Source organism: Macaca fascicularis, chromosome 16 (genome assembly GCF_037993035.2).
Source record: "Macaca fascicularis isolate 582-1 chromosome 16, T2T-MFA8v1.1".
Lineage (NCBI taxonomy): Eukaryota > Metazoa > Chordata > Mammalia > Primates > Cercopithecidae > Macaca > Macaca fascicularis.
In genome coordinates, this window is record NC_088390.1 from 64,075,001 (window position 1) to 64,100,461 (window position 25,461).

The 25,461-nt window shown below is 53.7% G+C and overlaps 3 protein-coding genes across 10 annotated transcripts in view; 2 read left to right on the top strand and 1 right to left on the bottom strand.

The window, feature by feature from the left end:
- IFI35 (interferon induced protein 35) overlaps nucleotides 1–7,097 on the top strand; it is a 10,365-nt gene extending 3,268 nt beyond the window's left edge. The window contains exons 1-7 of one of the 5 annotated variants that reach the window (XM_065532436.1): nucleotides 4,037–4,147; nucleotides 4,633–4,733; nucleotides 5,684–5,831; nucleotides 5,903–6,009; nucleotides 6,112–6,298; nucleotides 6,422–6,528; nucleotides 6,750–7,097. In XM_065532436.1, coding sequence (XP_065388508.1) covers nucleotides 4,674–4,733; nucleotides 5,684–5,831; nucleotides 5,903–6,009; nucleotides 6,112–6,298; nucleotides 6,422–6,528; nucleotides 6,750–6,941 — 801 coding nt within the window. In that variant the 5' untranslated portion in view covers nucleotides 4,037–4,147; nucleotides 4,633–4,673 and the 3' untranslated portion in view covers nucleotides 6,942–7,097. Of the gene's footprint in view, nucleotides 1–4,036; nucleotides 4,148–4,632; nucleotides 4,734–5,683; nucleotides 5,832–5,902; nucleotides 6,010–6,111; nucleotides 6,299–6,421; nucleotides 6,529–6,749 lie in introns of those variants that run through there. The other 4 variants (XM_005584326.4, XM_065532437.1, XM_074019745.1 and 1 more) reach the window with 4 other exon arrangements.
- A 148-nt stretch (nucleotides 7,098–7,245) lies between these two features.
- On the bottom strand, nucleotides 7,246–23,080 carry VAT1 (vesicle amine transport 1). 4 transcript variants are annotated; one of them, XM_074019741.1, is made up of 6 exons: nucleotides 22,940–23,080; nucleotides 12,463–12,670; nucleotides 11,905–12,075; nucleotides 11,708–11,797; nucleotides 8,944–9,185; nucleotides 7,246–8,781 (listed from the first exon to the last, which is right to left on the bottom strand). In XM_074019741.1, the coding sequence occupies exons 1-6, from the start codon at nucleotides 23,063–23,065 to the stop codon at nucleotides 8,698–8,700; spliced, it is 921 nt and encodes a 306-aa protein (XP_073875842.1). In that variant the 5' UTR covers nucleotides 23,066–23,080; the 3' UTR covers nucleotides 7,246–8,697. The 4 variants fall into 4 exon arrangements, with proteins under 4 accessions (XP_073875842.1, XP_045231871.2, XP_073875844.1 ...); XM_045375936.2 differs by lacking the exon at nucleotides 22,940–23,080 and adding an exon at nucleotides 16,418–16,921; XM_074019743.1 differs by lacking the exon at nucleotides 22,940–23,080 and adding an exon at nucleotides 16,018–16,059.
- RND2 (Rho family GTPase 2) lies at nucleotides 20,258–24,937 on the top strand. The gene is made up of 5 exons (XM_005584329.5): nucleotides 20,258–20,539; nucleotides 21,028–21,115; nucleotides 22,584–22,693; nucleotides 23,461–23,595; nucleotides 24,137–24,937. Exons 1-5 carry the CDS (start codon nucleotides 20,438–20,440, stop codon nucleotides 24,383–24,385), a joined length of 684 nt encoding a protein of 227 aa, XP_005584386.1. The 5' UTR covers nucleotides 20,258–20,437; the 3' UTR covers nucleotides 24,386–24,937.
- Nucleotides 24,938–25,461: the final 524 nt, after the last annotated feature.

Below are 25,461 nucleotides of genomic sequence, written 5' to 3' on the forward strand. Positions count from 1 at the left end.
CTCTGCCTTCCGGGTTCAAGCGATTCACCTGCCTCAGCCTCCCAAGTAACTGGGACTACAGGTACATTCCACCATGCCTGGCAGATTTTTTGTATTTTTAGTAGAGATGGGGTTTCACCGTGTTAGCCAGGATGGTCTTGATCTCCTGCCCGGCCTTTTCTTTTTTTTTTTTTTTTTGAGACGGAGTTTCACTTTTTCACCCAAGCTGGAGTGCGGTGGCACAATGTCAGCTCACTGCAAGCTCCATCTCCCGGGTTCATGCCGTTCTCCTGCCTCAGCCTCTCTGAGTAGCTGGGACTACAGGCGCCTGCCACCATGCCCGGCTAATTTTTTTGCGTTTTTAGTAGAGACAGGGTTTCACCATGGTCTCGATCTCCTGACCTTGTGATCCGCTTGCCTCAGCCTCCCAAAGTGCTGGGATTACAGGTGTGAGCCACCATGCCCAGCCTTTTCTTTTTTTTTTTTTTTTTTTTTTGAGATGGAGTCTTGCTCATCACCCAGGCTGGAGTGCAGTGGCACGGTTGGCTCACTGCAAGCTCCGCCTCCCGGGTTCACGCCATTCTCCTGTCTCAGCCTCCCAAGTAGCTGGGACTACAGGCGCCTGCCACTGCGCTGGCTAATTTTTTGTATTTTTAGCAGAGACGGGGTTTCACCGTGTTAGCCAAGATGGTCTCGATCTCCTGACCTTGTGATCCGCCCGCCTCGGCCTCCCAAAGTGCTGGGATTACAGGCGTGAGCCACCGCGCCCGGCCTTTTTTTTTTTTTTTTTTTTGAGATGGAGTTTTACTCTTGTTGCCCAGGCTGAGGTGCAATAGCGTGATCTTGGCTCACTGCAACGTCCGCCTCCCAGATTCAAGTGATTCTCTTGCCTCAGCCTCCCGAGTAGCTGGGATTACAGGCCCACGCCACCATGGGTGGCTAATTTTTTGTATTTTTTTGGAGACAAAGTTTCACCATGTTGACCAGGCTGGTCTCAAACTCCTGACCTCATGTGATCCGCCTGCCTTAGCCGCCCAAAATGCTGGGATTACAGACTTGAACCACAGCACCCGGCTTTATATACGTTAAATTGGGCCATCTTTTTCAAATAAAAATCCAGATTTTTTGTTTTTTGTTTTTTGAGACAAGAGTTCACTCTTTTTTTCCAGGCTGCAGTGCAGTGGCTCGATCCTGGCCCACTCAGTGCAGTCACCTCCACCTCTAGGGATCAACAGATCCTTCCATCTCAGCCTCCCGAGTAGCTGGGACTACAGGCATGTGCCACCATACCTGGCTAATTTTTAGATATTTTGTGGAGGTAGAGTTTTGTTGTGTTGTCCAGGCTAGTCTCAGACTCCTGGGCTCAAGCGATCTGACTTCCTCCGCCTCCCACAGTGCTGGGATTACAGGCGTCTGCCACCACGCCCTGCCCAAATTTTTTATTTCAATTAAAAAGGGGAAGATTAGGGGGCCAGGGTCCGTGGCTCATGCCTGTAATCCCAGCACTTTGGGAGGCTGAGGTGGGTAATCACTTGAGGTGGGGAGTTTGAGACCAGCCTGGCCAACATGGTGAAACCCCATATCTAGTAAAAACAAAAAATTAGAGCCGGGTGCAGTGGCTCACTCCTGTAATCCCAGCACTTTGGGAGGCCGCGGTGGGCGGATCACAAGGTCAAGAGATTGAGACCATCCTGGCCAACATGGTGAAAACCCATCTCTACTAAAAATAAAAAAATTATCTGGGCATGGTGGTGTGTGCCTGTAGTCCCAGCTGCTCAGGAGGCTGAGGCAGAAGAATCACTTGAACCCGTGAGTCAGAGGTCACAGTAAGCCGAGATCATGCCACTGCACTCCAGCCTGACGACAGAGTGAGACTCCATCTCAAAAAAAATAAATGAATAAAAAATAAAAAATTAGCTAGGCATGGTGGCAGGTGCCTGTAATCCCATCTACTTGGGAGGCTGAGGCAGGACAATCTGTTGAACCCAGGAGGCAGAGTTTGCAGCGAGTCGAGATTGTGCCACTGCACTCCAGCCTAGGCAACAGAGTGAGACTCCATCTCAGAAATTTTTTTTTTTTTTTTTTTTTTTTTTTTGAGACGGAGTCTGGCTCTGTCACCCTGGCTGGAGTGCAGTGGTGCGATCTCGGCTCACTGCAAGCTCCGCCTCCCGGGTTTACGCCATTCTCCTGCCTCAGCCTCCCGAGTAGCTGGGACTACAGGCGCCCGCCACCTCGCCCGGCTAGTTTTTTGTATTTTTTAGTAGAGACGGGGTTTCACCGTGTTAGCCAGGATGGTCTCGATCTCCTGACCTCGTGATCCGCCCGTCTCGGCCTCCCAAAGTGCTGGGATTACAGGCTTGAGCCACCGCGCCCGGCCCATCTCAGAAAATTAAAAAAAAAAAAAAAAAAAAAAAGCTGGCGTGATGGCACACACCTGTAGTCCTAGCTACTCAGGAGGCTGAGATGAGAGGATCGCTTGATTCTGGGAGGTCGAGGCTGCAGTGAGCCATAATCAAGCAATTGCACTCCAGCCTGGGTGGCATTGAGACTTTGTCTCACAAAACAAAACAAAACAAAAATATGGATAGATTTGCTGTGGGGGAAAACTTGGTTATGGCTAGAAGAGGTTTACTTTAGCAGGGACATGCTCTTCCCAGTGCATCACAGTCCCCACCACTCTCTGTCATCCTACATGGCTCTATTAACTCATTGATGTTATCTAACTGGCCCTTAAAGGCACTGTGTTAGCACTGTCTCATTTACAGAAATATGAATAACTAAGGGTCTTTTTCACTATTCATAAACCAGCATTATGTGGTCAAGCTCTAGGTTTCTGCTAAAACTAGACCAAACTCACAACGAATTTATTTGGTGCCCTCTGTAATGTGCTCCTTTACCGTCATTCATTCACTTCATTTCTTCATTCAACACACTTTTACTGGACACATTTTGTGCCGGAGATCTTGCTGGACACTGGCAATACAGAGATGGTCAGGACAGAGTCCTATCTTTGCAAAAGACCTCATGCTTCTCTGAGCCGAACTTACTTATCAAGATTCCTAACCACAGGGTGAACTCTGCTCTATTCCACAAACAGAGGTGCATTTATTGGTATCTCTGGTGTCACTTCCCTGCCTATGATGTCAGTTCTCTCTCTGGACCCATTCCAGATCACACCCAGCCTAAAAGGCTACTTGTTGTTCCGTGGAAAGTGTAGCAGTCCAGGGACAAGCTAGAATTGATGGGTAAACCACCTCCCCACTCTGGGCTTCATTTCTTCATTGTAAAGCACAGGTTAGCAGGATGGGCTCTGGAGTCAGACAGCCTAGGGCCAAATGACTTTGGGCAAGTCATTTAACCTCTCTGAGCTTTAATTTCCTCATCTATAAAATAAGGATTGGCTGGGCATGGTGGCTTACACCTGTAATCCTAGCACGTTAGGAGGCTGAGGCGGGCAGATCATCTGAGGCCAGGATTTGAGACCAGCCTGGCCAACATGGTGAAAACCCGTTTCTACTAAAAATACAAAAAGTAGCCGGGCGTGGTGGTGGGTGCCTGTAATCCCAGTTACTTGGGAGGCAGGAGAATTGCTTGAACCCAGGAAGTGGAGGCTGCAGTGAGTTGAGATCATGCCACTACACTCCAACCTGGGAAACAGAGCAAGACTCTGTCTCAAAAAAAAAAAAAAAAAAAAGAAAGAAAGAAAGAAAGAAAAAATTTAAAAATAAATCAATAAAATAAGGATCATAGGATATCTATCTTATAGATACCCTGTTGTTCTAAGAATTGAATGAAATAATTCATCAGAAGGGCTTAACACAGCGCCTGGCATATAGTAAGTACTTAGTAAAAGTTAACAGTGTTACTGTATGACATTTTGCAACTTGTCTTCCCTTCTCTTGGAGGTGTCCCTAACTGGGTTAACCCCTTTGGGATTGTCCCTCTTCCAAACTCTGGCCGCCCTTCACAGTCAGTGATGTGATCATGTACTATTTTGAGCACTGTTTGGCAGGCCTGAGGGCTGTACCCTTATCTTCCACTGTCTGTGTCAGTGCCCAGCACTTCCTAGCAGGAGCTCAGTGTTTGTTGAACTCTAGATCTGTGGTCATGAACAAGTCATGGACGCTGCAAAGGCTCCTGCCCTTTCAAGAACAGCTGAGATGAGCCCAGCCAAGCCCTGGGTGGAGGGGCCAAGACCAGCCCAGGGCAGCACAAAGGGGTTGGGTTGTTCTTTTTTTTTGAGACGGAGTCTCGCTGTGTCTCCCAGGCTGGAGTGCAGTGGCGTGATCTCGGCTCACTGCAAGCTCCGCCTCCCGGGTTCACGCCATTCTGCCGCCTCAGCCTCCCAAGTAGCTGAGACTACAGGCGCCCGCCACCACGCCCGGCTAGTTTTTTTTTTTGTATTTTTAGTAGAGACGGGGTTTCACCATGTTAGCCAGGATAGTCTCAATCTCCTGACCTCGTGATCCACCCGCCTCCGCCTCCCAAAGTGCTGGGATTACAGGCTTGAGCCACCGCGCCCGGCCGTTGGGTTGTTCTTGAGCTTAGCATCAACTCTGCTTCTGGAGAGTCCAGAACAGGCCCCACTTCCCCTGGGCTTGTTGATTCTCTGGAATGGCAGGTGGAAGTCTCGTTGTTTCCTTCTGCTCCAAAAGGCCCTCCACGCCCTTCAGGAGGAGCAGGCCAGACTCAAGATGAGGCTGCAGGAGCTGCAGCAGCTGAGAAAGGAGCTCGGGGACGCCCCCAAAGACAAGGTAAGGTGGGAGACCTGGTGTTGTCTGGTAAAAACGAGCTGGCGATGCCAGGTGTGGTGGCTCACACCTGTAATCCCAGCACTTTGGTAGGCCGAGGTGGGCTGATCACCTGAGGTCAGGAGTTTGAGACAAGCCTGGCCAACATAGTGAAATCCCGTCTCTATCAAAAATACAAAAATTAGCTGGGCATGGTGGCGCATGCCTGTAATCCCAGCTACTCAGCAGGCTAAGGCAGAAGAATCGTTTGAACCCAGGAAGCGGAGGCTGTAGTGAGCTGAGACTGCGCCACTGCACTCCAGCCTGCGTGACAGAGCGAGACTCCTCAAAAAAAAAAAAAAAAGGAGGCCGGGCATGGTGGCTCATGCTTGTAATCCCAGCACTTTGGGAGGCCGAGGCTGGTGGATCACCTGAGGTCAGGAGTTTGAGACCAGCCTGGCCAACAGGGTGAAACCCCGTCTCTACTAAAAATACAAAAATTAGCCGGGTTTGGTGGCACATGCCTATAATCCCAGCTACTTGTGAGGCTGAGGCAGAACTGCTTGAACCTGGGAGGTGGGGGTTGCAGTGAGCCAAGATCATCGTGCCACTACACTCCAGCTGGGTGACAGAGCGAGACTCCCTTTAAAACAAACAAACAAACATACACACACACAAAAGAGCTGGGGAGTTCTCAGTTTTATTCCTGGCTCTGCTACTTCTTTGCTATGTGACCTCCAGTATGTTACTTGAACATCTGTAAAGTAGAGCTACCCACCCCCCCAGGACAAATTAAGATGTTGTATGTAAATGGCCCGGTATGGACCAGACCTGCATTCATCCACTCATTTATCCAGCTTTTCTTTCAGTAAATGTATTTATCTCCGGCACTCAGCATCAATGGAATGGGATTGGAGATGTCTTCCTCCTAGGTGGGAGTGAGGAACACTCCTACTCCCCTCCCCTACTTCCAGGTCCCATTTTCAGTGCCGGAGATCCCCCTGGTGTTCCGAGGACACACCCAGCAGGACAGGGAAGTGCCTAAGTCTTTAGTTTCCAATTTGCGGATCCACTGCCCTCTGCTTGAGGGCTCTGCTCTGATCACCTTTGATGACCCCAAAGGTGAGCTCATGGGGAGCCTCAGGAGGGAGGTGGGGAGGATTCCCAGTACTGACTGTTTCCCCACCACCCAGTGGCTGAGCAGGTGCTGCAACAAAAGGAGCACACGATCAACATGGAGGAGTGCCGGCTGCGGATGCAGGCCCAGCCCTTGGAGCTGCCCATGGTCACCACCATCCAGGTGACAGAATGACAGAATCCTGGGGCATGAAAAAGGTGCCATGCACCTGGGCATGGGAAAGTGGAGCTGTGTCTGGGACCACCCCTTGCTGTCTCCCCCTAGGTGTCCAGCCAGTTGAGTGGCCAGAGGGTGTTGGTCAGTGGATTTCCTGCCAGTCTCAGGCTGAGTGAGGAGGAGCTGCTGGACAAGCTTGAGATCTTCTTTGGCAAGACTAGGAACGGAGGTGGCGATGTGGAGTTTCGGGAGCTGCTGCAAGGGAGTGTCATGCTGGGGTTTGCTACGGATGGAGGTGACGGTCATGCAGACCTCCTGCAGGGGAGATGAGGGTACAGGGTGTGGAAGATTAAGGTACAGGGTTCAGAGAGAGGAGAGGGCTTGATGCTAAAGGTCCACCCCTCCTTGTTCCCCACAGTGGCCCAGCGCCTGTGCCGGATTGGCCAGTTCAGAGTGCCACTGGGTGGACAGCAGGTCCCTCTGAGTGTCTCTCCCTATGTGAATGGGGAGATCCAGAATGTTGAGGTAAGCGGGAGGGGTGGAGAACAGGGGCTGGGCTGGGTAACCCGTCTGCCTGCCAGGAACTTGCCCAGTGAAGGATCAGAGGCCCCAAACCCCACTGACCTACCCACGACCAGCCTCTCCAGGCCTCCTGACCTCATACCCCCATGGGGCACTGCCTGCCCTACCCCCAGCCCCCAGCCCTTCTCCCATGAGCCTTTGCGATCTCCTGGCTCCTTTTCCAGATCAGGTTGCAGCCAGCTCCGCGCTCAGTGCTGGTGCTCAACATTCCCGATATCTTGGACGGCCCAGAGCTGCACGACGTCCTGGAGGTCCACTTCCAGAAGCCCACCCGTGGGGGTGGGGAGATAGAGTCCCTGACAGTCGTACCCCAAGGACAGCAGGGCCTAGCAGTCTTCACCTCTGAGTCAGGGTAGGGGCCTCCCCTTCTCATCCTCCCCACCCCACGGCCAAGGATCTCACACGGGGCTGGGCTTGGGTGCCCATGTAGGAGGTCTTTATGTTCACCAACAGGGAGGGATCACACATTGCGAAACACTTTGCCCGGAACAGTAAAAACGGCCTGCACTCCATGATGTTCTTCCTCATTTCACTCATGAAAGGAAACGTGATTTGGGCATGTAAAGAGATGGGGGCGGGAAGAAGCCAGATCTTCTGCTGGCAGCGCCGGCCTTCCAGAAGCTCACCTTCCCTCCACTCTCAGAGGCAACAAGCAGGACCTAGGGTTTGGCTTTTTATTGACACAAACACAAAGGCAGCTGTGGTAATGGGGTGGTGGAGTACACAAAAGCAGAAATCGCACTTCACACATTTGGGCCTCATGTAGACAATGAGGATGCTGAGCCTGTCCCTCCACCTCCCATTGCAACGGTTGGGGTGATAATCCTCCCTAATTCTAGCTCAGTGAGTAGAGGGAGTGACCTCCCTACCCAGGAAGTCCCCATTTTGGTCACAGTGGCCCAGGTCCTGACCATCCCACTCTGTATTCCCCTGTTCCATCTCCCCACCCATGTAAACAAAGTTGTGGGCTGAGTTTGATAAGCTGCCGCTCTGCTTTGAGAAGGCAGTGGGGCCTCCCCTAAGTGCAAGGGGAATGTGCTTGGATTTTTACTTTGGTCCCAGAACAAGAAACAGACAGCACAGCCTTGCAGAGCTCTGGCTGGTAAATGCCACACGTATCTGCAAGACTGAGGAAGCTTCCCCGCCTTTCTCCTCAACCATCATAGAGACAGGACATGACACAGACCACGATGAGGGCACCTGTTTTTGCCCTGCTCCCCCAGGAGGCTCGGGACTGCCCCACCCAATGGCACATACACAAATTTTTGGCAGTGTTGTGGGACTGGGTAGGAGCGAAACCCCAGCTCCACCAGAACAAGGAAGGCACTGGGGAGTACAGGGGAGGAGAAGGAGGTGGGAGACAGGATCCTCCCTCCCCGCCGCCACACACACACAAGCACAGGTTTTCGTTGCTAAGGCACTGAGAACAAATCCAGAGAACTCAGTGAAGGGTGGGGGCTCTGTATCGCTCCCAGAGTTGTGACCTAGGGGAGTAGGTCTGATTTCCGCCCTGTTGGAAGAGGCAGCCTTGGTTAAGAATGGCAGAAAACCTGGAGATGGAAGAAGCCCAATTGTGCTTACGATGCTGGGGACAGAGGAGGAGATTGGGAACTGGTCAAGCCCAGAGGTGGGCGCTGGTCGGCCCAGGCTGAAGGGACACTAGGGAGAGACAGGTACCTGCTGGACTCACAGAGATTGGCCCCATATCCTGAGCTGACATTTCAATTCTTTGGGGAGGTGGCGGGGCAGGGACGGGAGGGAAGATGAGGCAGAGGTGAAAGCACATGGAACACAACGGGGGGACTGGCTAACCTTGGCACAAAAGCAGCACAGCAGGCCCGGGGAAAGGGCGGGGGCAGGAAGCAGCCGGCCTCCCTCTGACCCTCCCTGTCCCCTTGGCAGGGCCCAGACATCCAAATGGTCACTTCCCAACCTCTTCAGAGGTCAGGAAGCGGGGAGGGGCAGGGGAGAGCAGGTCATCACCACAGAGACCTTCGGGGGAGGGAGGGCAGAGCATTATGACAGAGGCTGAAATGCAAGTCTGGTGGCCAACAGAACGCAGCTTCCCAACTTCTCCCTTTGCTGGTCTCTAGGGTCTCACAACCACTCGCTCTAGTTCTCCTTCTCTGGCCCTGGAACCAGGAGGACCTTGCCCACATTCTTCTTCTCCTGCATCTGTTTCATGGCATCGGCCACCTGGGGAGGAAGGAAAGATGAGGCTCCCAGTGCTATCCAGCCTCCATCCAACAAGAGCCAGTGCGATGCAGGCAGCCCTCCTCTTCCCCAGGAATCTGCCCCTTGGGACCCCAGCCTTCATGAGTCCTATCCAAGCCCTCCCTGCAAAATCCTCACATTCACCTTCTCGAAAGGCCAGACTGAGTCAACGTGGGGCTTGATGTGGCCCTGGCTGTACAAAGCCAGGAGGCGGGTCACCACACCAGTGACCAGTTCCACTTCACCATCCAGGTAGCCCAGGTGGAAGCCACATACAGCCCGGTTAGCCTGCAGCAGCTGCAGAGCTGTCACGCTGAATTGATTCCACCATGTCCGGGCCAGGGCCATCAGGTTCCGTTTGGGGCCCGTCAGCAGGTTGGCCATTCCTGAAGGACAAGGTGACATGGCCTGTGAACACCCCAGGCACATCCCTGTGTGCCTGCATCTGTACTTTCTGTTCCCTGTGATCCCCTTGCAATTCTCCACACCAGTGCCAGGGGGTGATTGGATAATTCTCAAACTGCTGGTTACCAGGCCCAAACCAACCGTGGCTGACTTAAAATTGCTCCAGCAGCTGGGTGCTGTGGTTCACACCGGTAATCCCAGCGCTCTGGGAAGCCAAGGTGGGAGGATCATTTGAGGTCAGGAGTTCAAGACCAGCCTGCCCAACATGGTGAAACCTTGTCTCTACTAAAAAATACCTTGTCTGTACTAAAAAATACAAAAATTAGCCAGGTGTTGGCTGGGCGCAGTGGCTCACGCCTGAAATCCTAGCACTTTGGGAGGCCGAGGTGGGTGGATCACCTCACGTCAGGGGTTCGAGATCAGCCTGACCAACATGGAGAAACCCCGTCTCTACTAAAAATACAAAATTAGCTGGGCATGGTGGTACATGCCTGTAATCCCAGCTACTCAGGAAGGCTGAGGCAGGAGAATCGCTTGAATCCAGGAGGCAGAGGTTGCAGTGAGCTGAGATCGTGCCATTGCACCCCAGCCTGGGCAAAAAGAGTGAAACTCTGTCTCAAAAAAAATAAAACAAACAAAAAAACCACAACAATACAAAAATTAGCCAGGCATGGTGGCGCGTGCCTGTAGTCCCAGCTACTTGGGAGGCTGAGGCAGAAGAATCAGTTGAATCCGGGAGGTAGAGGTTGCAGTGAGCTGAGATCGTGTCACTGCACTCCAGCCTGGGTGACAGAGCCAGACTCTGTCTCAAGAAAAACAAAAAAAAAGCCAGGCGTGGAGATGGGCACCTATAATTCCAGCTACTCAGGAGCCTGAGGCAGAACTGCTTGAACCAGGGAGGTGGATGCTACAGAGAACCGAGGTTGGGCCACTGCCCTCCAGGATGGGTGACAGAGTGATACTCTGTCTCAAAAAAAAAAAAAAAGGCCGGGCGCGGTGGCTCAAGCCTGTAATCCCAGCACTTTGGGAGGCCGAGACGGGCGGATCACGAGGTCAGGAGATCGAGACCATCCTGGCTAACAAGGTGAAACCCCATCTCAACTAAAAAATACAAAAAATAACTAGCCGGGCGAGGTGGCGGGCGCCTGTAGTCCCAGCTACTCGGGAGGCTGAGGCAGGAGAATGGCGTAAACCCGGGAGGCGGAGCTTGCAGTGAGCTGAGATCCGGCCACTGCATCCCAGCCTGGGCGACAGAGCGAGACTCCCTCTCAAAAAAAAAAAAAAAAAAAAAAAAAATTGCTCTAGTCTTTATGTATTTGTTTGTTTGTTCCTTTGTTTGAGTCAGGGTCTCGCTCTGTTGCCCAGGCTGGAGTACAGTGCCACCACACCTGGCTAATTTTTGTATTTTTTCTAGAGATGAGGTTACGCCATGTTGCCCAGGCTGGTCTTGAATTTCTAGGCTGAAGCCATCCGCCTGTCCTGGCCTTCCAAAGTGCTGGGATTACAGGCATGAGCCACCATGCCTGGCTTATTTTGTTGTATGAAATACTTTTTTAAATGAAAATGCACCTTGTTTAAGACACTCAGGGAGGCCGGGCGTGGTGGCTCAAGCCTGTAATCCCAGCACTTTGGGAGGCCGAGACGGGCGGATCATGAGGTCAGGAGATCGAGACCATCCTGGCTAATACAGTGAAACCCCGTCTCTACTAAAAAATACAAAAAACTAGCCGGGCGAAGTGGCGGGTGCCTGTAGTCCCAGCTACTCGGGAGGCTGAGGCAGGAGAATGGCGTGAACCCGGGAGGAGGAGCTTGCAGTGAGCTGAGATCCGGCCACTGCACTCCAGCCTGGGTGACAGAGCAAGACTCCGTCTCAAAAAAAAAAAAAAAAAAAAAAAAGACACTCAGGGAGGTAGGACAGAAAGAAGGCAGGCTGGTTGTTCAAGAATAATCCCCAAACAAGAACGTACAATTTGGCCAGCTGTGGTGGCTCACGCCTGTAATCCCAGCACTCTGGGAGGATGAGGCAGCTGTACCACCTGAGGTCAGGAGTTCAAGACCAGCCTGGCCAACATGGTGAAACCCCGCCTCTACTAAAAATAAAAAAATTGGTTGGGCATGGTGGCGGGCACCTGTAATCCCAGCTACTCGGGAGGGTAAGGCAGGAGAATCACTTGAATCCAGGAGGCGGAGGTTGCAGTGAGCCGAGATGCGCCACTGTTCTCCAGCCTGGGGGCCAAGAGTGAAACTCCGTCTCAAAAAATAAAATAAAATGTAGAATTTACTATGACTCATATGAAACGTTGTGACAGAGAATGAAAAGAGCTGGCACCCAGGAGTCAGCAATCTGAATGCAACATACAGGACCATTCCTAACCCTGATTGTCTACAGAGCACCAGAGTCCCTACCCCTTCTTCATTCAAAAGCCCTGGGCCCTACATCCCACCTCTTAGACCCTCCCTCCTGCCCTCACATGCTCTCTCCATGCCTGGCCCACTAACTCACCATAGGTGACGACTTTGCCCATGGGTTTCAGGAGGTTGTAGCCCTTGGCAGTATCTGACCCACCCAGAGGGTCCATGACGATGTCCACTCCTGTTATAGAGTAGGGCAACCCAAGAACAACATTAGGATCCACAGATCTGGAGCTCCCCTCCCTGTCCTGTGCCTTCCTACCCCCCCTCCCATATTCTGCCCCCAACCTTTAGGGGAAATCTTCTTGATCTCATCCACGTAGTCGGTCGTGTGATAGTCGATGGGATGTGTGACTCCATTCTCCTTCAGTGCCTCATGCTTGCTGGCCGAGGCCGTTCCGAACACTGTCACATTCTCCACCGTACGGCACAGCTGCACGGCAGCCATTCCCACACCCCCTGCAGCAAGACACACCCATAAGCAGGGGATATGGAGTCACCCTGGCTACCAACCACTCCATTCTAGCCTCCCAAGGACTCAGCCCATCACCTTCATTTTGCCTAGGCTCGTTTTAGGGCCATGTCTAATTTCCATGACTGAGAAGTGGTGGGGAGGGTAGCTAGAGAGGTGGGGGTGTGGGGTGAGGGCACGTTGCTAAGGATAGCACACCAGACTAGACCTGGTGCCTGAATGTTACCACGGCAACTACACAGCAGAGGCCTCTGGGCGCCACAGGCCAAGGCAGTCTGGTGTTGCCATGGCAACAACCCAGACAGGCTGCAGGGAAAGGGCCTGGAAGGAAATCTGGGTGGGGTAAGGAGTGATAAAGTGAGGGGACCCGTCACCTGCAGCCATGTGTACCAAGACGCTGTGGCCAGGCCGTAGGTTGCCGAAGTCAAAGAGGACCATGTAGGCTGTAATGTAATTGACGAGCAAAGCAGCAGCTTCCTCAAAGGTCATGGCCTCAGGCATCAAGAAGGTCTGGACCGAGGGCACAGTCACCTCTTCCTGCCACATCCCTGACCGGTTCAACACCATCACCCGGTCTCCTGCCTTGAAGAAGAGAAGAGTATCATTCGTTGGCTGGGCGCGGTGGCTCACGCCTGTAATCCCAGCACTTCGGGAGGCCGAGGTGGGTGAATCACGAGGTCAGGAGTTCGAGACAATCCTGGCCAACATGGTGAAACCCTATCTCTACTAAAAATACAAAAAATTAGCTGGGCGTAGTGGCGGGCGCCTGTAATCCCAGCTACTTGGGAGGCTGAGGCAGGAGAATGGAGTGAATCCAGGAGGCGGAGATTGCAGTGAGCTGAGATCGTGCCACTGTACTCCAGTCTGGGCGACAGAGTGAGACTCTGTCTCCAAAAAAAAAAAAAGAAGAGTATCTTTCACTCACTCATTCATTCATCCACAGGCTATTTACTGATTTTGCCCTAGGTACAAGGCCCTCTTCTTACAAATGAAGTAGCAGGAGAAGCAGCAATAGTCATGGTAATAATAATAACAACATCATCAACAAAAACGACCTACCTTTACTGACTGCTGACTGAGGGCCAAGCCTGATTTCAAGTGCTTTATATATAATGCTTAATTAATCCTTACATCATTTCTTTGAGGCAGATACTATCCTTATCATCTTCTTACAGATCTTACATGTCACTATTGTGTAAGATCCCTGAATGCAAGAAGCTTACAGTTAGGGCAGCATGAAGTATTGTGGAAGAGATGAAACTGCTGTGGTTACAAAAGTGGTCTCAACTGTTTACTGACTGTGTGACTTTGGGTGCATAAAAATTACTTAATCTTTTTGAGCTCCAGTTTTCTTATCTGTCAATTAGGGCAGTTATGAGGATCAAATGGAAAAAAAAAATTTAGCACAACGTCTGGCACATAATAAGCACTTAATAATGTTAGCTAATAATAATAATAATAATATAATAGCAGCAAGGAAGTCACACAAACAACCAAAAGAAGGCCATACCAAAGTGCAGGCAAAGTTCTCTGAGCGATTACGGCAGGGTGTGATCACCTGGGGAGAAGTGTGTTTGAGCCAGCACTGGAAGCCCAGGAAACACTTTCACTCAGAGATGGTGCAAGAGGGGCGACAGACAACGAGGGCTACACAGGCCTACACAGCAGTAAAAGGCTTCCTCCCCACCCCCACGAGAGCCTCTGTGCAGGAGGGAAAGGGGGCAAAGATAACCGCGGTGGCTCAAACCTGTAATCCCAGCACTTTGGGAGGCCAAGACGGGCGGATCACGAGGTCAGGAGATCGAGACCATCCTGGCTAACACAGTGAAACCCCGTCTCTACTAAAAAATACAAAAAACTAGCCGGGCGTGGTGGTGGGCGCCTGTAGTCCCAGCTACTCGGGAGGCTGAGGCAGGAGAATGGTGTAAACCCGGGAGGCGGAGCTTGCAGTGAGCTGAGATCCGGCCACTGCACTCCAGCCTGGGTGACAGAGCGAGACTCCGTTTCAAAAAAAAAAAAAAAAAAAAAAGATTAAAAAAAAAAAAAAAAAAAAAAACAGAACCTTTCTCTCCAGCTTAGCAAGTGGGGTCAAGGGAAGGGCAGGGCAAAGGAGGGAGCGTCAGGAGAAAAGACCTCTCTGCACTCTGAAGAGCATGAAGAGGGAGGTGTGGGTGCTGTTCTGGGACAATCCGGGTCTGTCTTGATCCCTGCCAGGAATGATGGGAATTCGGTATATTAACAAGAGTTAGGGTCCATGGGGAAGGGGGATGGGACTCCCACTTACGCCCTTTTTCATGTCCTCATGCTCCCACAGTCCACTGAAGAGGAGAACTGAGGACATGCTGGGGTCTTTCCTTCCAAGTTCTGGCCTGAGATGAGGTCTGGAGAATGAGAACGGAAGCCCTCCACCCAGGGACTCAAGACTAGCAGATACAGAACAACCCAGGAGAGCTGGGAGGAGTGCCTTGGTCATTTGGGGTCAAGGCCAGTCCCAGATTTGACCCAGAACAAGTCTCACTTACCCTGTCTCATGCTAACCCTCAGGCCATCCAGATCAGGGCCAAGACCCCTCCCCAGCCCAGACACCAGGAGGGAGGAGGAGGGAGAGAGACAGGGAAGGGCCCTCCCAGCAGAATCCAGGCTCTTACATCAGATTCTTGCCCTGGACAGGATATCCTGTATTTACCAGGCGGAAAGTGTGGGGGGGGAGGTGAGGTGGGTGGCCTTCAGCAGTGACATGAACTACAACTACCCCCTGAAAATATTCCCCTTAGCGCCTGCTCAAGAGTGGGATCATTTAGAAGTCAGTTTGAGGGTGGGGCCAGAGCTGAATTCAGAGGAAAGCCTTTAAGGAGAAGCTGTTTGCATACTCGATGAATCCAACAAACCTGGCTCCCGAATCCAACAAACCTGGCTCCAGAATCCGGGGCTGGCAGGTCTGCAAGAGGCTACATCTGAGGGGCCTCTTTCTGAGGGGTCTGATTTAAAAAGAAACCCCTGGCCAGGCGCGGTGGCTCATGTCTGTAACCCCAGCACTTCGGGAGGCCAAGGTGGGGAGATCACCTGAGGTCGGGAGTTCGAGACCATCCTGACCAACATGGAGAAACCCATCTCTACTAAAAATACAAAATTAGCCAGGCGCGGTGGCACATGCCTGTAATCCCAGCTACTCGGGAGGCTAAGGCAGAAGAATCGCTTGAACCCGGGAGGCAGAGGTTGCCGAGATCGCGCCATTGCACTCAACAAGTGCAATGGCAACAAGAGCGAAACTCCGTCTAAAAAAAAAAAAAAAGAAAAAGAAAAAGAAAGAAAAAGGAACCCCTAAACAAATGGAGTGCTGAGGCCTCATCCCAGGACTCTCAAAAAGCTGATCATTTTGAGCTCTCCGGTGTCCAGGGTTGTGGCCGAGATTAATGATAAATGAGGAGAAACAGGCCTGCAGACTTGGCCAACCAGTTCAAGGCGCCACACCTCTCCGTTCCAGTCCAAACCCCTGGCACCGGGGTTTCTGAAGTGGGGGTCCTCTGCAGGAGGAAGGCAGAGGTGGGTACCCCCTACACGCCCCGCCCCAGGCGTTCCCAAGGGCAGCCCCGGGTCGTGGCCCGATGTCTGAGTCACAGAAGGAGGAGATACTGCAGTCACGGGAGACACAGAGCCCAAGACAAAGATCGGGTGACCCAATCCCGCCTCCCCCACCCCAAAACCAGATCGGCGGTGTAAGTCTGGTGGCGGTGGGGGAGCAAGGCTCTCTCTTCTCCGTCACGGGCGTGTCTCGTCTCCTTGGCCTTGCCTTGCTTTGGGAGGGGCCGCCTCACACCCCCACAGACCACGGGGCTGCATGTGACCAGGACTCTGGCACGGCCACTGTGCCCCCGCCCAACCCCGGCGACATAGCCCCTCAAGCTCCCTCGGGAAAAGGGGGTACTAACCGTCACTCACAGTCACAGACCACAATTACCCAGAGAGTGTTTGGTGGGCAGGGGTACAGGTGTGGTTTTAACGGGGGGGCGGGGGTGGGTGGGGACGGTGGTGTCGTTGTGCGCATGCGCATGGGCGCCTTATTGTTTCCCCCCCTACCAGCACAGCTTCTGGGCGGCGGCCGCAACTAAAAAAGGTTGGGGAAGGGGCGATAATTCCGCCTCCCCTCCCCACATAAATGCCGTTCTCCAGGAGCCCCAAAACACAAGTTTCTTTGCTACGCTTTCCACGCTTGTGCACCCAGGTCCGCGCCAGTTTCTCCTGCCCTGCCACACCCCCGGCGCCCGCCCACTCGTGCCCCACTGCCCCGTGGCCTGCGCAGCCCTGCCCTGCCCTACGCAACCCGCTCACCTTGCGGTCGCTGACACCCTCGCCCACTGCGATCACGACGCCCGCGCCCTCCATGCCTGGAGTGACAGGCAGCGGCGGGAGCCTGTCGTACAGCCCCTGCCTGGCCATGAGGTCTGCGAAGTTGAGCCCGCAGGCCCGCACGCGCAGCGTCAGCTGGCCGGGCCCAGGGGCCGGAGGCGCGGCCGGCCGGCTCTGCAGCTTCACCTTGTCGTAGCCTCCAAAGCCAGTGAGCACCAGGCAGCGCAGCGGCGGCGGCGAGGCGGCGGCGGTGGCCCCTTCTGAGGCCGCGGGCTGCTGGGGGTCGCTCATTCTCTCGGTTTTCGCAGGCGGCGAAGAGGCGTCTTCCCCGGCCCCTGCCTCGGCGGCCGCCACCGCAGTGGCCGCCTCGGTTACCTCTCTCTCGGCTGACATGGCTGGGACTCCCGACGAGAGCGCACAGCTGGACTGAGAGTGCACAGCTGGGCAAGGCGGGGCGCGTCGGGAAGAGCCGCGGCTGCGGGATCCAGCGGGAGGGGCGGGGCGCCGGGCGAGGCGGGGCCTCGCGCGCAGCCTTAAAGGGCCAGGGCCACAGTGGCGCAAGCTGGGAGAGCACGAAAACGGGCACCAGGAATGTCTGTGGTCTTGGGCTCAAGCAGACCGCGATTTATTTATTCACAGTAAACCTTATTCAAATTAAAAACTATTTTAAGGGATAGGCCTGGCGCGGTGGCTCACGCCTGTAATCCCAGCACTTTGGGAGGCCGAGGCGGGCAGATTACAAGGTCAGGAGATCATTGCGGGTGGATCATTTGAGGTCAGGAGTTCAAGAACAGCCTGGCCGACATGGTGAAACCCCCGTCTTTACCAAAAATGCAAAAAATAGCCAGGCGGTAGTGGCGCGCGCCTGTAATCCTAGCTATTCGAGAGGCTGAGGCGGGAGAATCGCTTGAGCCTGGGAGGCTGAGGTTACGGTAAGCCGAAATAGCGCCACTACACTCCAGTCTGGACAACAAAGTGAGACCCTGTCTCAAAAAAAAAAAAAAAAAAAGGCCAGGCGCCGTGGCTCACACCTGTAATCCCAGCATTTTGGGACGCCGAGGCGGGTGGATCACCTGAAGTCAGGAGGAGTTCGAGACCAGCCTGACCAGTATGGCGAAACCCCGTCTCTACTAAAACTACAAAAATTAGCCAGGCATGATGGCAGGTGCCTATAGTTCCAGCTACTCGGGAGGCCGAGGCTGGAGAATTGCTTGAACCCGGGAGGCGGAGGTTGCAGTGAGCCAAGATCGTGTCACTGCACTCCACTTTGGGCGACAGAGGGAGACTCCATCTCAAAAAAAAAAAAAAAAAAAAAAAAAAAGGCCGGGTGCGGTGGCTCACGCCTGTAATCCCAGCACTTTGGGAGGCCGAGGCGGGTGGATCACGAGGTCAGGAGATCGAGACCATCCTGGCTAACACAGTGAAACCCCGTCTCTACTAAAAAATACAAAAAATTAGCCGGCCGTGGTGGTGGACGCCAGGAGTCCCAGCTTCTTGGGAGGCTGAGGCAGGAGAATGGCATGAACCTGGGAGGCGGAGCTTGCAGTGAGCTGAGATCATGCTACTGCACTCCAGAGCCAGACTGTGTCTCAAAAAAAAAAAAAAAAAAAAAAAAAGTTAAGGAACAGTCCCAAAACTTGAACTTACATCAGATTTGGAGTTACTTACATGTAGACTGGAGTCCAGCTAAATTGTATCTCAGGCTCTGACTGTACCTTTATGTAACCCAGGCAGGGATGAGACTTAATTCACTGTGGTCTTGCAGTGGCAAAGCAGAAGCATGGAGACCACGCCTTTAAAACTTTCTGACTTTGGTGTTAACGTTCTGTTCCTCATTTTCCCTTCTGTAACATAGTGATGATGCTGCGTGCTCTAGTTATATTTTTATTTTATTTTATTTTTTTGATACAGGATCTCACTCTTTCACCCAGGCTGAGCAAGGTGGCGTGATCACAGCTTCCTACAGCCTCAAACTCCCGGGTTCAAGCAATCCTCCCACCTCAGCCTCCTGTATAGCTGGGACCACAGGCATGTGTCACTACGACCGGCTAATTTTATGTTTTACCGCTCTTTGCAGAGCAGGGCTACCCCATAGGCAGCGTGCCTAGAGTGGCCAAACCTAGCTAAGTTTTGATTTGTTTTTCTAGAGACAGGGTCTCGCTAATATTGCCCAGGATGGTCTCAAACTCCTGCATACAAGCAAGCCTCGGCCTCCCAAAGTGCTGAGATTACAGGCGTGAGCCACTGCGCCCAGCTTCTAGTTATCTTTACACAATTATTTGCAACATATATTATTAACTCGAATTGCCTCGATATAAAAAATTACTTTTTTTTCCCCAAAATTCTGTTGCCCAAGCTGGAGTGTAGTGAGGCAATCTCGGCTCACTGCCACCTCCACCTCCCAGGTTCAAGCGATTCTCCTGCCTCAGCCTCCCGAGTAGCTGGGACTACCGGCACGCGCCACCATGCCCGGCTAGTTTTTGTATTTTTAGTAGAGACGGGGTTTCACCATGTTGGCCAGGCTGGTCTCAAATTCCTGACCTCAGGTATCCACCCGCCTCGGCCTCCCAAAGTGCTGGGATTACAGGCGTGAGCCACCGTGCCTGGCCAAAAAAGCACTTTTAAAAGGTAAAAAAAAAAATAAAAAGTAAAAGGTGCCACGCAAATACGTATCGGTGGTTTTATTATTGTTAGACTCTTTTTTTTTTTTTCCTTTTGAGACGGAGTCTCGCTCTGTCGCCCAGGCTGGGGTGCAGTGGCCTCTCAAAGTGCTGGGATTACAGGCGTGAGCCACCGCGCCCGGTCTATTGTTAAGACTCTTAATCAAGCCTGACTTTTGGGTTTAGCTCTGGCTCCAGCAGAGCAACTCTGGCGGTTGGTTCTTTCTCTTCCTTTTTTTTTTTTTTTTTTTTTTGAGATGGGGTCTGTCTCTGTCGTCAGGCTAGAATGCAGTGGCGCGATCTCTGCTCACTGCAACCTCTGCTTCCCGACTTCAAGCGATTCTCCTGCCTCAGCTTCTGGTGCACGCCACCACACCCGGCTAATTTTTGTATTTTCAATAGAGACGGGGTTTCACCATGTTGACCAGGATGGTCTCGATCTCCTGACCTCGTGATCAGGCCGCCTGGGCATCCCAAAGTGTCGGGATTACAGGCGTGAGCCACCGTGCCCGGCTGGTTCTTTCTCTTCCTAATCTCCTTCTCCCCAAGTATCCACCAGAGGACGCAGCTCCCCCAAAACTTTCCACCCAGTGCTTGGCTGGAGGAACTCAGTCCACGCTTCTCTGCTAGTCTAGCCGCGGTTAAGTCAATGCAACCCGAGACCCGGCTGCCCGTTGTCATGGGGACGGAAAGCTATGATGTCACCACCGTCCGGGTGGGTGTGCTGGGGTTCACCCTCCCATTTCCCCAAGACCCCCTGCCAGGACACGGGCGGAGGCGGGAGAGAAAATAAAAAAGCCTGGCTCCTTCCCCTTAGCATCTCTCTCCCGCCGTGTTCAGGAAGTGGATGGCTGCCCCCGCTCTTGTCCGCACTGGTGCACCTGCGTGCACGCGTGGGTACACAGCAGGGCCGAGCTTCGCGCGTGTGCCGCTCACATTAGTGTACCCCTAAGAACTTCGCTTGAACTCTGCCCTGCCCTTATCTCCGAGAAAGTCAAATAAGCCCGGTTCGGCCTGTCCCAAACCGGCAGGGGCACCTCAGCCAACACTGGCGCGCTGGACCCCGGCTCTGGGTCCTCTGTTCCCAGGGCTCCGCCCAGATCTGCTGGGCCCCGCCCCCCGGCTGCGCGGGTGGGAGGCGGGGCCGGGGGGCGCGGCCGCCAGGCTGGGGGCGGGGCTGAGGGGGGCCGCAGCCCCGGGGCGGGGGCTCGGCGCGGGCCCGCGAGATGCCGGTGTTGGCGGCCCGCGCGGCTGCAGCTGCAGCGGCGGGGGAGGCGGCGGCAGAGGCGGCGGCGGGGCCCGGGAGGGGGGTGGCGTGGGGGACCGGCGCGTAGCCGGGACCATGGAGGGGCAGAGCGGCCGCTGCAAGATCGTGGTGGTGGGAGACGCAGAGTGCGGCAAGACGGCGCTGCTGCAGGTGTTCGCCAAGGACGCCTATCCCGGGGTGAGGGACCTGCGTCTTGGGAGGGGGGCGCTAAGGCTGCTGCGGGATGGGTGACAGGGGCCCTGGGGACGGATAGGAACGGGTACTCGGGTAACCAGGGACAAGATACAGGGGCTCGGAGGACGGGGGGAGGCCTTGAGGGCTCGGGAAGGACTGCAGAGGATTGGGGTGGGAGGAATTAGGGAGCAGGGTGAGATGGATGGGGTTTGGGAGAACCAGAGCATCCGGGAGGGAGGGCGAGGGGAATGTCGGAGGTCCTGGGCAATGGAGAAGGGAAGAACTAGGGGGCTGAAGGGACCAGGAGGAGGTCTGGGAGCCTAGCAGAGATTCTGCGGGGGGCAGGAGCTCCCGGGATCTCCCCTTTGCCCAATCCCAAACCAACTTGTGTCCAGGGGCTGGGCTGGACGGGGTGTGGGAGTGAGGAGGGCATTTATCTGGGGTGAGGACTTGGAGAGAGGATCTCATCTGGATCCATCCCGTGTCTGCAGAGTTATGTCCCCACCGTGTTTGAGAACTACACCGCGAGCTTTGAGATCGACAAGCGCCGCATTGAGCTCAACATGTGGGACACTTCAGGTAGCCAAGTCCCTGGGGGTCACCCTGACTTCCAAGGTGGCCCACTCTGTCCCCTCCCTTGGCTAGACCCTTAGGTTCCAGGTCAGCCCAGCCCATCCATCCAATTCCAACAGGAAGGAAAAATCAATTTTCCGCTTAAAGCTAGGGAAACTGAGGCAGAACTTGCTGATCCTGACAGAAACCATGTCCTAAAGGAGAAAGCCTAGGATCTGAGCCCTTCAGCTGGGTTCTGCCTACCTGGGAAAGTTGGGAAGGAATGGCTTTTAATTTGGAACATGTTTCTTCGGAGATAAGACTGAGTTTAGAAAAGACATTCAGAGGCTGGGTGCGGTGGCTCACACCTATAATCCTAGTACTTTGGGAGGCTTGGGTGGGCAGATCACCTGAGGTCAGGAGTTTGAGACCAGCCTGGTCAACATGGTTGAAACCCCGTCTCTACTAAAAATGCAAACATTAGTTGGGCATCTGGCACGTGCCTGTAATCTCAGCTGCGGGGAGGCTGAGGCAAGAGAATCGCTGGAACCTGGGAGAGGGAGGCTGCAGTGAGCCGAGGTCATGCCACTGCATTCCACTGCATTCCAGCCGGAGCGAAAGAGCAAGACTCCGTCTCAAAAAATAAAAAAAGAGAAAAGACATTTAGAATGTCTTGAGTGAGGAGTGGTCGGGGGCTGTTTCTCTCCATTGAACTAGAGAAATCTGAGATCAACTCCCAGGAGAATGGGAGAGTGCTTTCCTGCCACTGCTGTTTTCCTCCTCCCAACATAAGGAGGGTTTTTATTTATTTTTATTTATTTTTATTTTATTTTATTTTTGAGACGGAGTCTTGCTCTGTCGCCCAGGCTGGAGTGCAGTGGCCGGATCTCAACTCACTGCAAGCTCCGCTTCCCGGGTTTACGCCATTCTCCTGCCTCAGCCTCCCGAGTAGCTGGGACTACAGGTGCCCGCCACCACGCCTGGCTAGTGTTTTGTATTTTTTAGTAGAGACGGGCTTTCACCGTATTAGCCAGGATGGTCTCGATCTCCCAACCTCGTGATCCGCCCGTCTCGGCCTCCCAAAGTGCTGGGATTACAGGCTTGAGCCACCGCACCCGGCCGGGTTTTTATTTTTACAAGAGTTCCCTTTGGGGCTTTAGACTGCCAAAGCCCAGAAAGCACACGTAACATTTTATGAGAATGACTATAGATTTCATGAGCTTCTCAAAGGGGTCCAAACCTTAGTCAAGAATAAAAATTATTACTTTTTAAACCCCTAGGGAAGCAGAGAGCCGTTTCCCACCATTTGACTCCCCTTCTGCCCACTGCCCCACTTGGGAAACCCAGACTCCATGATGGGTATTAATGATGGGTATTAGTGGTTGCTCTTTTCCATTCTCTGCTCCCAGCATCCCTTGACCAGGATCTGGAAGGTCTCCCATTCCCTTCCAGGCCTCCCATCCACTCAGGCCCCTCATGCTCTCTCTTCCTTCAGGTTCCTCTTACTATGATAATGTCCGGCCTCTGGCCTATCCTGATTCTGATGCTGTGCTCATCTGCTTCGACATTAGCCGACCAGAAACACTGGACAGTGTTCTCAAGAAGGTGGGAGCCTGGGGAAATAGGGCAGCTAGACTGAGACGGACCAGCCACCATGGTCCTGACATAAAATGGGCCAGGAGGAGGGAGTGATAGCTGGGGTACAGCCGTCAGCTGGTTAGCGAGTGAAGCTCTCATCCCTGCCACCCCTGCCTCCAGCCCCCATCCCTCCCAGCCACCCGCTTCCTGAAAGTCCTCAGAGCTGGATACAGCAGCTAGGGGAGGTGGGGGAGTGAAGGGAGAAGCACTCACGGGATTCTTTCTCTGCTCTTCCAAGTCCTTGGCAGTGGGAGCCCCAGATGGAGGGGATGGGATGTGAAGGCTGATCCTGGAACTCAGGAAAGCCCTGTGGCCTCCTCTCCAGGCCCCAATTTCCATGAGAAAAGCCAGTGGTGAATGGACAGAAGTCAGCTAGGGCAGCCCCAGTTCCCAGGTGGGGGAGGGGAGGGTGGGATAAATTTGTTCCCAGGAGACAGCATGGGAAAGGCGAGTGGGAATGGGAAGGTTCCAGGCTGGCAGACCCTTCATAGCCACTGAGGGAGAAGAGTCCGCAGGCCCACGCCAGCCCTCTCGTCCCCCCTACTTCTCTCTCACCCCATCCTGCTCTCAACCCAAGCCTAGCATTCTCACCTCTTCCTTGTGTGGGAGAGTTCCGAGGGATACGTGGTTTCTGCATGCTGTGAGGAAGAGAGGGCACACTGCTGGCATGGCGCAAAGGCTCACCCTGTGCTTCCCTCCACCGCTCCACAATTCTCTTTTCTTCTCCTACATAGTGGCAGGGAGAGACTCAAGAGTTTTGCCCCAATGCCAAGGTTGTGCTGGTTGGCTGTAAACTGGACATGCGGACTGACCTGGCCACACTGAGGGAGCTGTCCAAGCAGAGGCTTATCCCTGTTACACATGAGCAGGTGGGACCCTTGACCTCTGACCTCATCCCAGCCTAGACCTGTCACCTCTGCACCTTCAGTCTCTGATTTGAAAACACCTTGGCCGGGCGCGGTGGCTCAAGCCTGTAATCCCAGCACTTTGGGAGGCCGAGGCGGGTGGATCACGAGGTCAGGAGATCGAGACTATCCTGGCTAACATGGTGAAACCCCGTCTCTACTAAAAATACAAAAAACTAGCCGGGCGTGGTGGCGGGCGCCTGTAGTCTCAGCTACTTGGGAGGCTGAGGCGGGAGAATGGCGTGAACCCGGGAGGCGGAGCTTGCAGTGAGCCGAGATCACGCCACTGCACTCCAGCCTGGGAGACACAGCGAGACTCCGTCTCAAAAAAAAAAAAAGAAAACACCTTACCTGGCTCATCCTTTGTTCTGGCCTGTGACCTCTGACCTGATCCCTTGACTGTCCCCAGCCCTGACATTCAACCCCAGCCCATAGCCTCCGTGCCCCTTTCTAAGCTGCAGGCTAAGACCTATAACTTTCTTCCATGCACTCCTTCCTTTTCCAGGGCACTGTGCTGGCCAAGCAGGTGGGGGCTGTGTCCTACGTTGAGTGCTCCTCCAGGTCCTCTGAGCGCAGCGTCAGGGATGTCTTCCACGTGGCCACAGTGGCCTCCCTTGGCCGTGGCCATAGGCAGCTGCGCCGAACTGACTCACGCCGGGGAATGCAGCGATCCACTCAGCTGTCAGGACGGCCAGACCGGGGGAATGAGGGCGAGATACACAAGGATCGAGCCAAGAGCTGCAACCTCATGTGAGGGGCTAGGAGAGGGCAGAGTGTGAAGAGGGGTGGTGAGGGACACAGTTGTTCCCCTGCCTGCGCCCAGGCTTTCTGACCTCCTGAGCCTGGCTGGGAAGTCAGGGCAGGCAGAGCAAGCAATTCTTCTGGGCAGGGGAGCTGGAGGGCAGAAGGATATCATCATTTCTCATCTCCTCCTCCCTCCTCTTCTCCAGTGGATATTGAGGGAGCTAACAGGGCTGGCATCTGGGGCATGAACTGAGATGGGGCAGGTGGGGGTTAGGGAAGCTGATATCAAATAGTGACCTTGGTGGAGTCTCCTATGTGAAGAGTACCCTCCCTCTCCACCCCCAGCCCCCATATCCTGGTTCTGGCCCAAGGAAAATGTCCATTCTACGACCTTCTCTTTTCCTCTCCTCTCACTTCTGCAGCTATTCTCACACACCTAACCTCTAGGCAACATGCACTAAATTCAAAAGCAAGGAGAAGCCCTTCCCCCACCATCAGTCCACCAGCCCTAGAACCTCCCTTGCCTCTACAGTCACCCAATAAAGCCCAAGTCCATGGAAAACGGCTGTGGCTTTAGTTTTGTTGCTTTTAAAAAAAATCAATCTACCAGTCTCTAGCAGTAAGAGGGAAAGTTAGACCTCAGCCGGGGAACTTTCCATGTCCGCAGATAGAACAGAGGACAAAGCCATAGGTTGGATCAGAAGTGTCCTTTTAGGAGTCAGAGTTGGGAGAAGGAGACATCCTGGGACTGTTCATCCCAGTTAATAAAGTGGGCAATTCTCAGGCCATTAGGGGATTTTAGAGCAGACTGACATGCAATTAGTCAGTATTTCTCAGCCCAGCCAAGCCTGCTGCTAGTGTGGGAGGGGTCCTGCTCGCCATCTGTACCCCTGGCTTGGAGTCTGCTGGTGCCCTGGGGGTTGTGGGGATGAGGAGGCATCAAAAACCTCCACATCACAGAAGCTACCCCTATACAGCGTGAAGTTTCCTAAGGGGTCAGTAGTTTGATTCTGGGGTCTTAGAGGCTCAGGCCAGGGACCTTTCTCTCCTTCCATGCTGAGTTCCTTGATGACTTTCAGGGAAGCA

What these genes read in the sequence shown, in the direction of transcription:
- VAT1 (XM_045375936.2), bottom strand. Translation starts at nt 16,828, where the DNA reads ATGTCAGCCGAGAGAGAGGTAACCGAGGCGGCCACTGCGGTGGCGGCC. An exon ending in CAAGAAGATTTCCCCTAAAG is followed by an intron (nt 11,798 to 11,904) that starts GTTGGGGGCAGA and finishes ACTCTATAACAG; the next exon opens with GAGTGGACATCGTCATGGAC. An exon ending in CAGTCTGGCCTTTCGAGAAG is followed by an intron (nt 8,782 to 8,943) that starts GTGAATGTGAGG and finishes CTTCCTCCCCAG; the next exon opens with GTGGCCGATGCCATGAAACA.
- RND2 (XM_005584329.5), top strand. Translation starts at nt 20,438, where the DNA reads ATGGAGGGGCAGAGCGGCCGCTGCAAGATCGTGGTGGTGGGAGACGCA. An exon ending in CCAAGGACGCCTATCCCGGG is followed by an intron (nt 20,540 to 21,027) that starts GTGAGGGACCTG and finishes CCGTGTCTGCAG; the next exon opens with AGTTATGTCCCCACCGTGTT. An exon ending in TCCCTGTTACACATGAGCAG is followed by an intron (nt 23,596 to 24,136) that starts GTGGGACCCTTG and finishes TTCCTTTTCCAG; the next exon opens with GGCACTGTGCTGGCCAAGCA.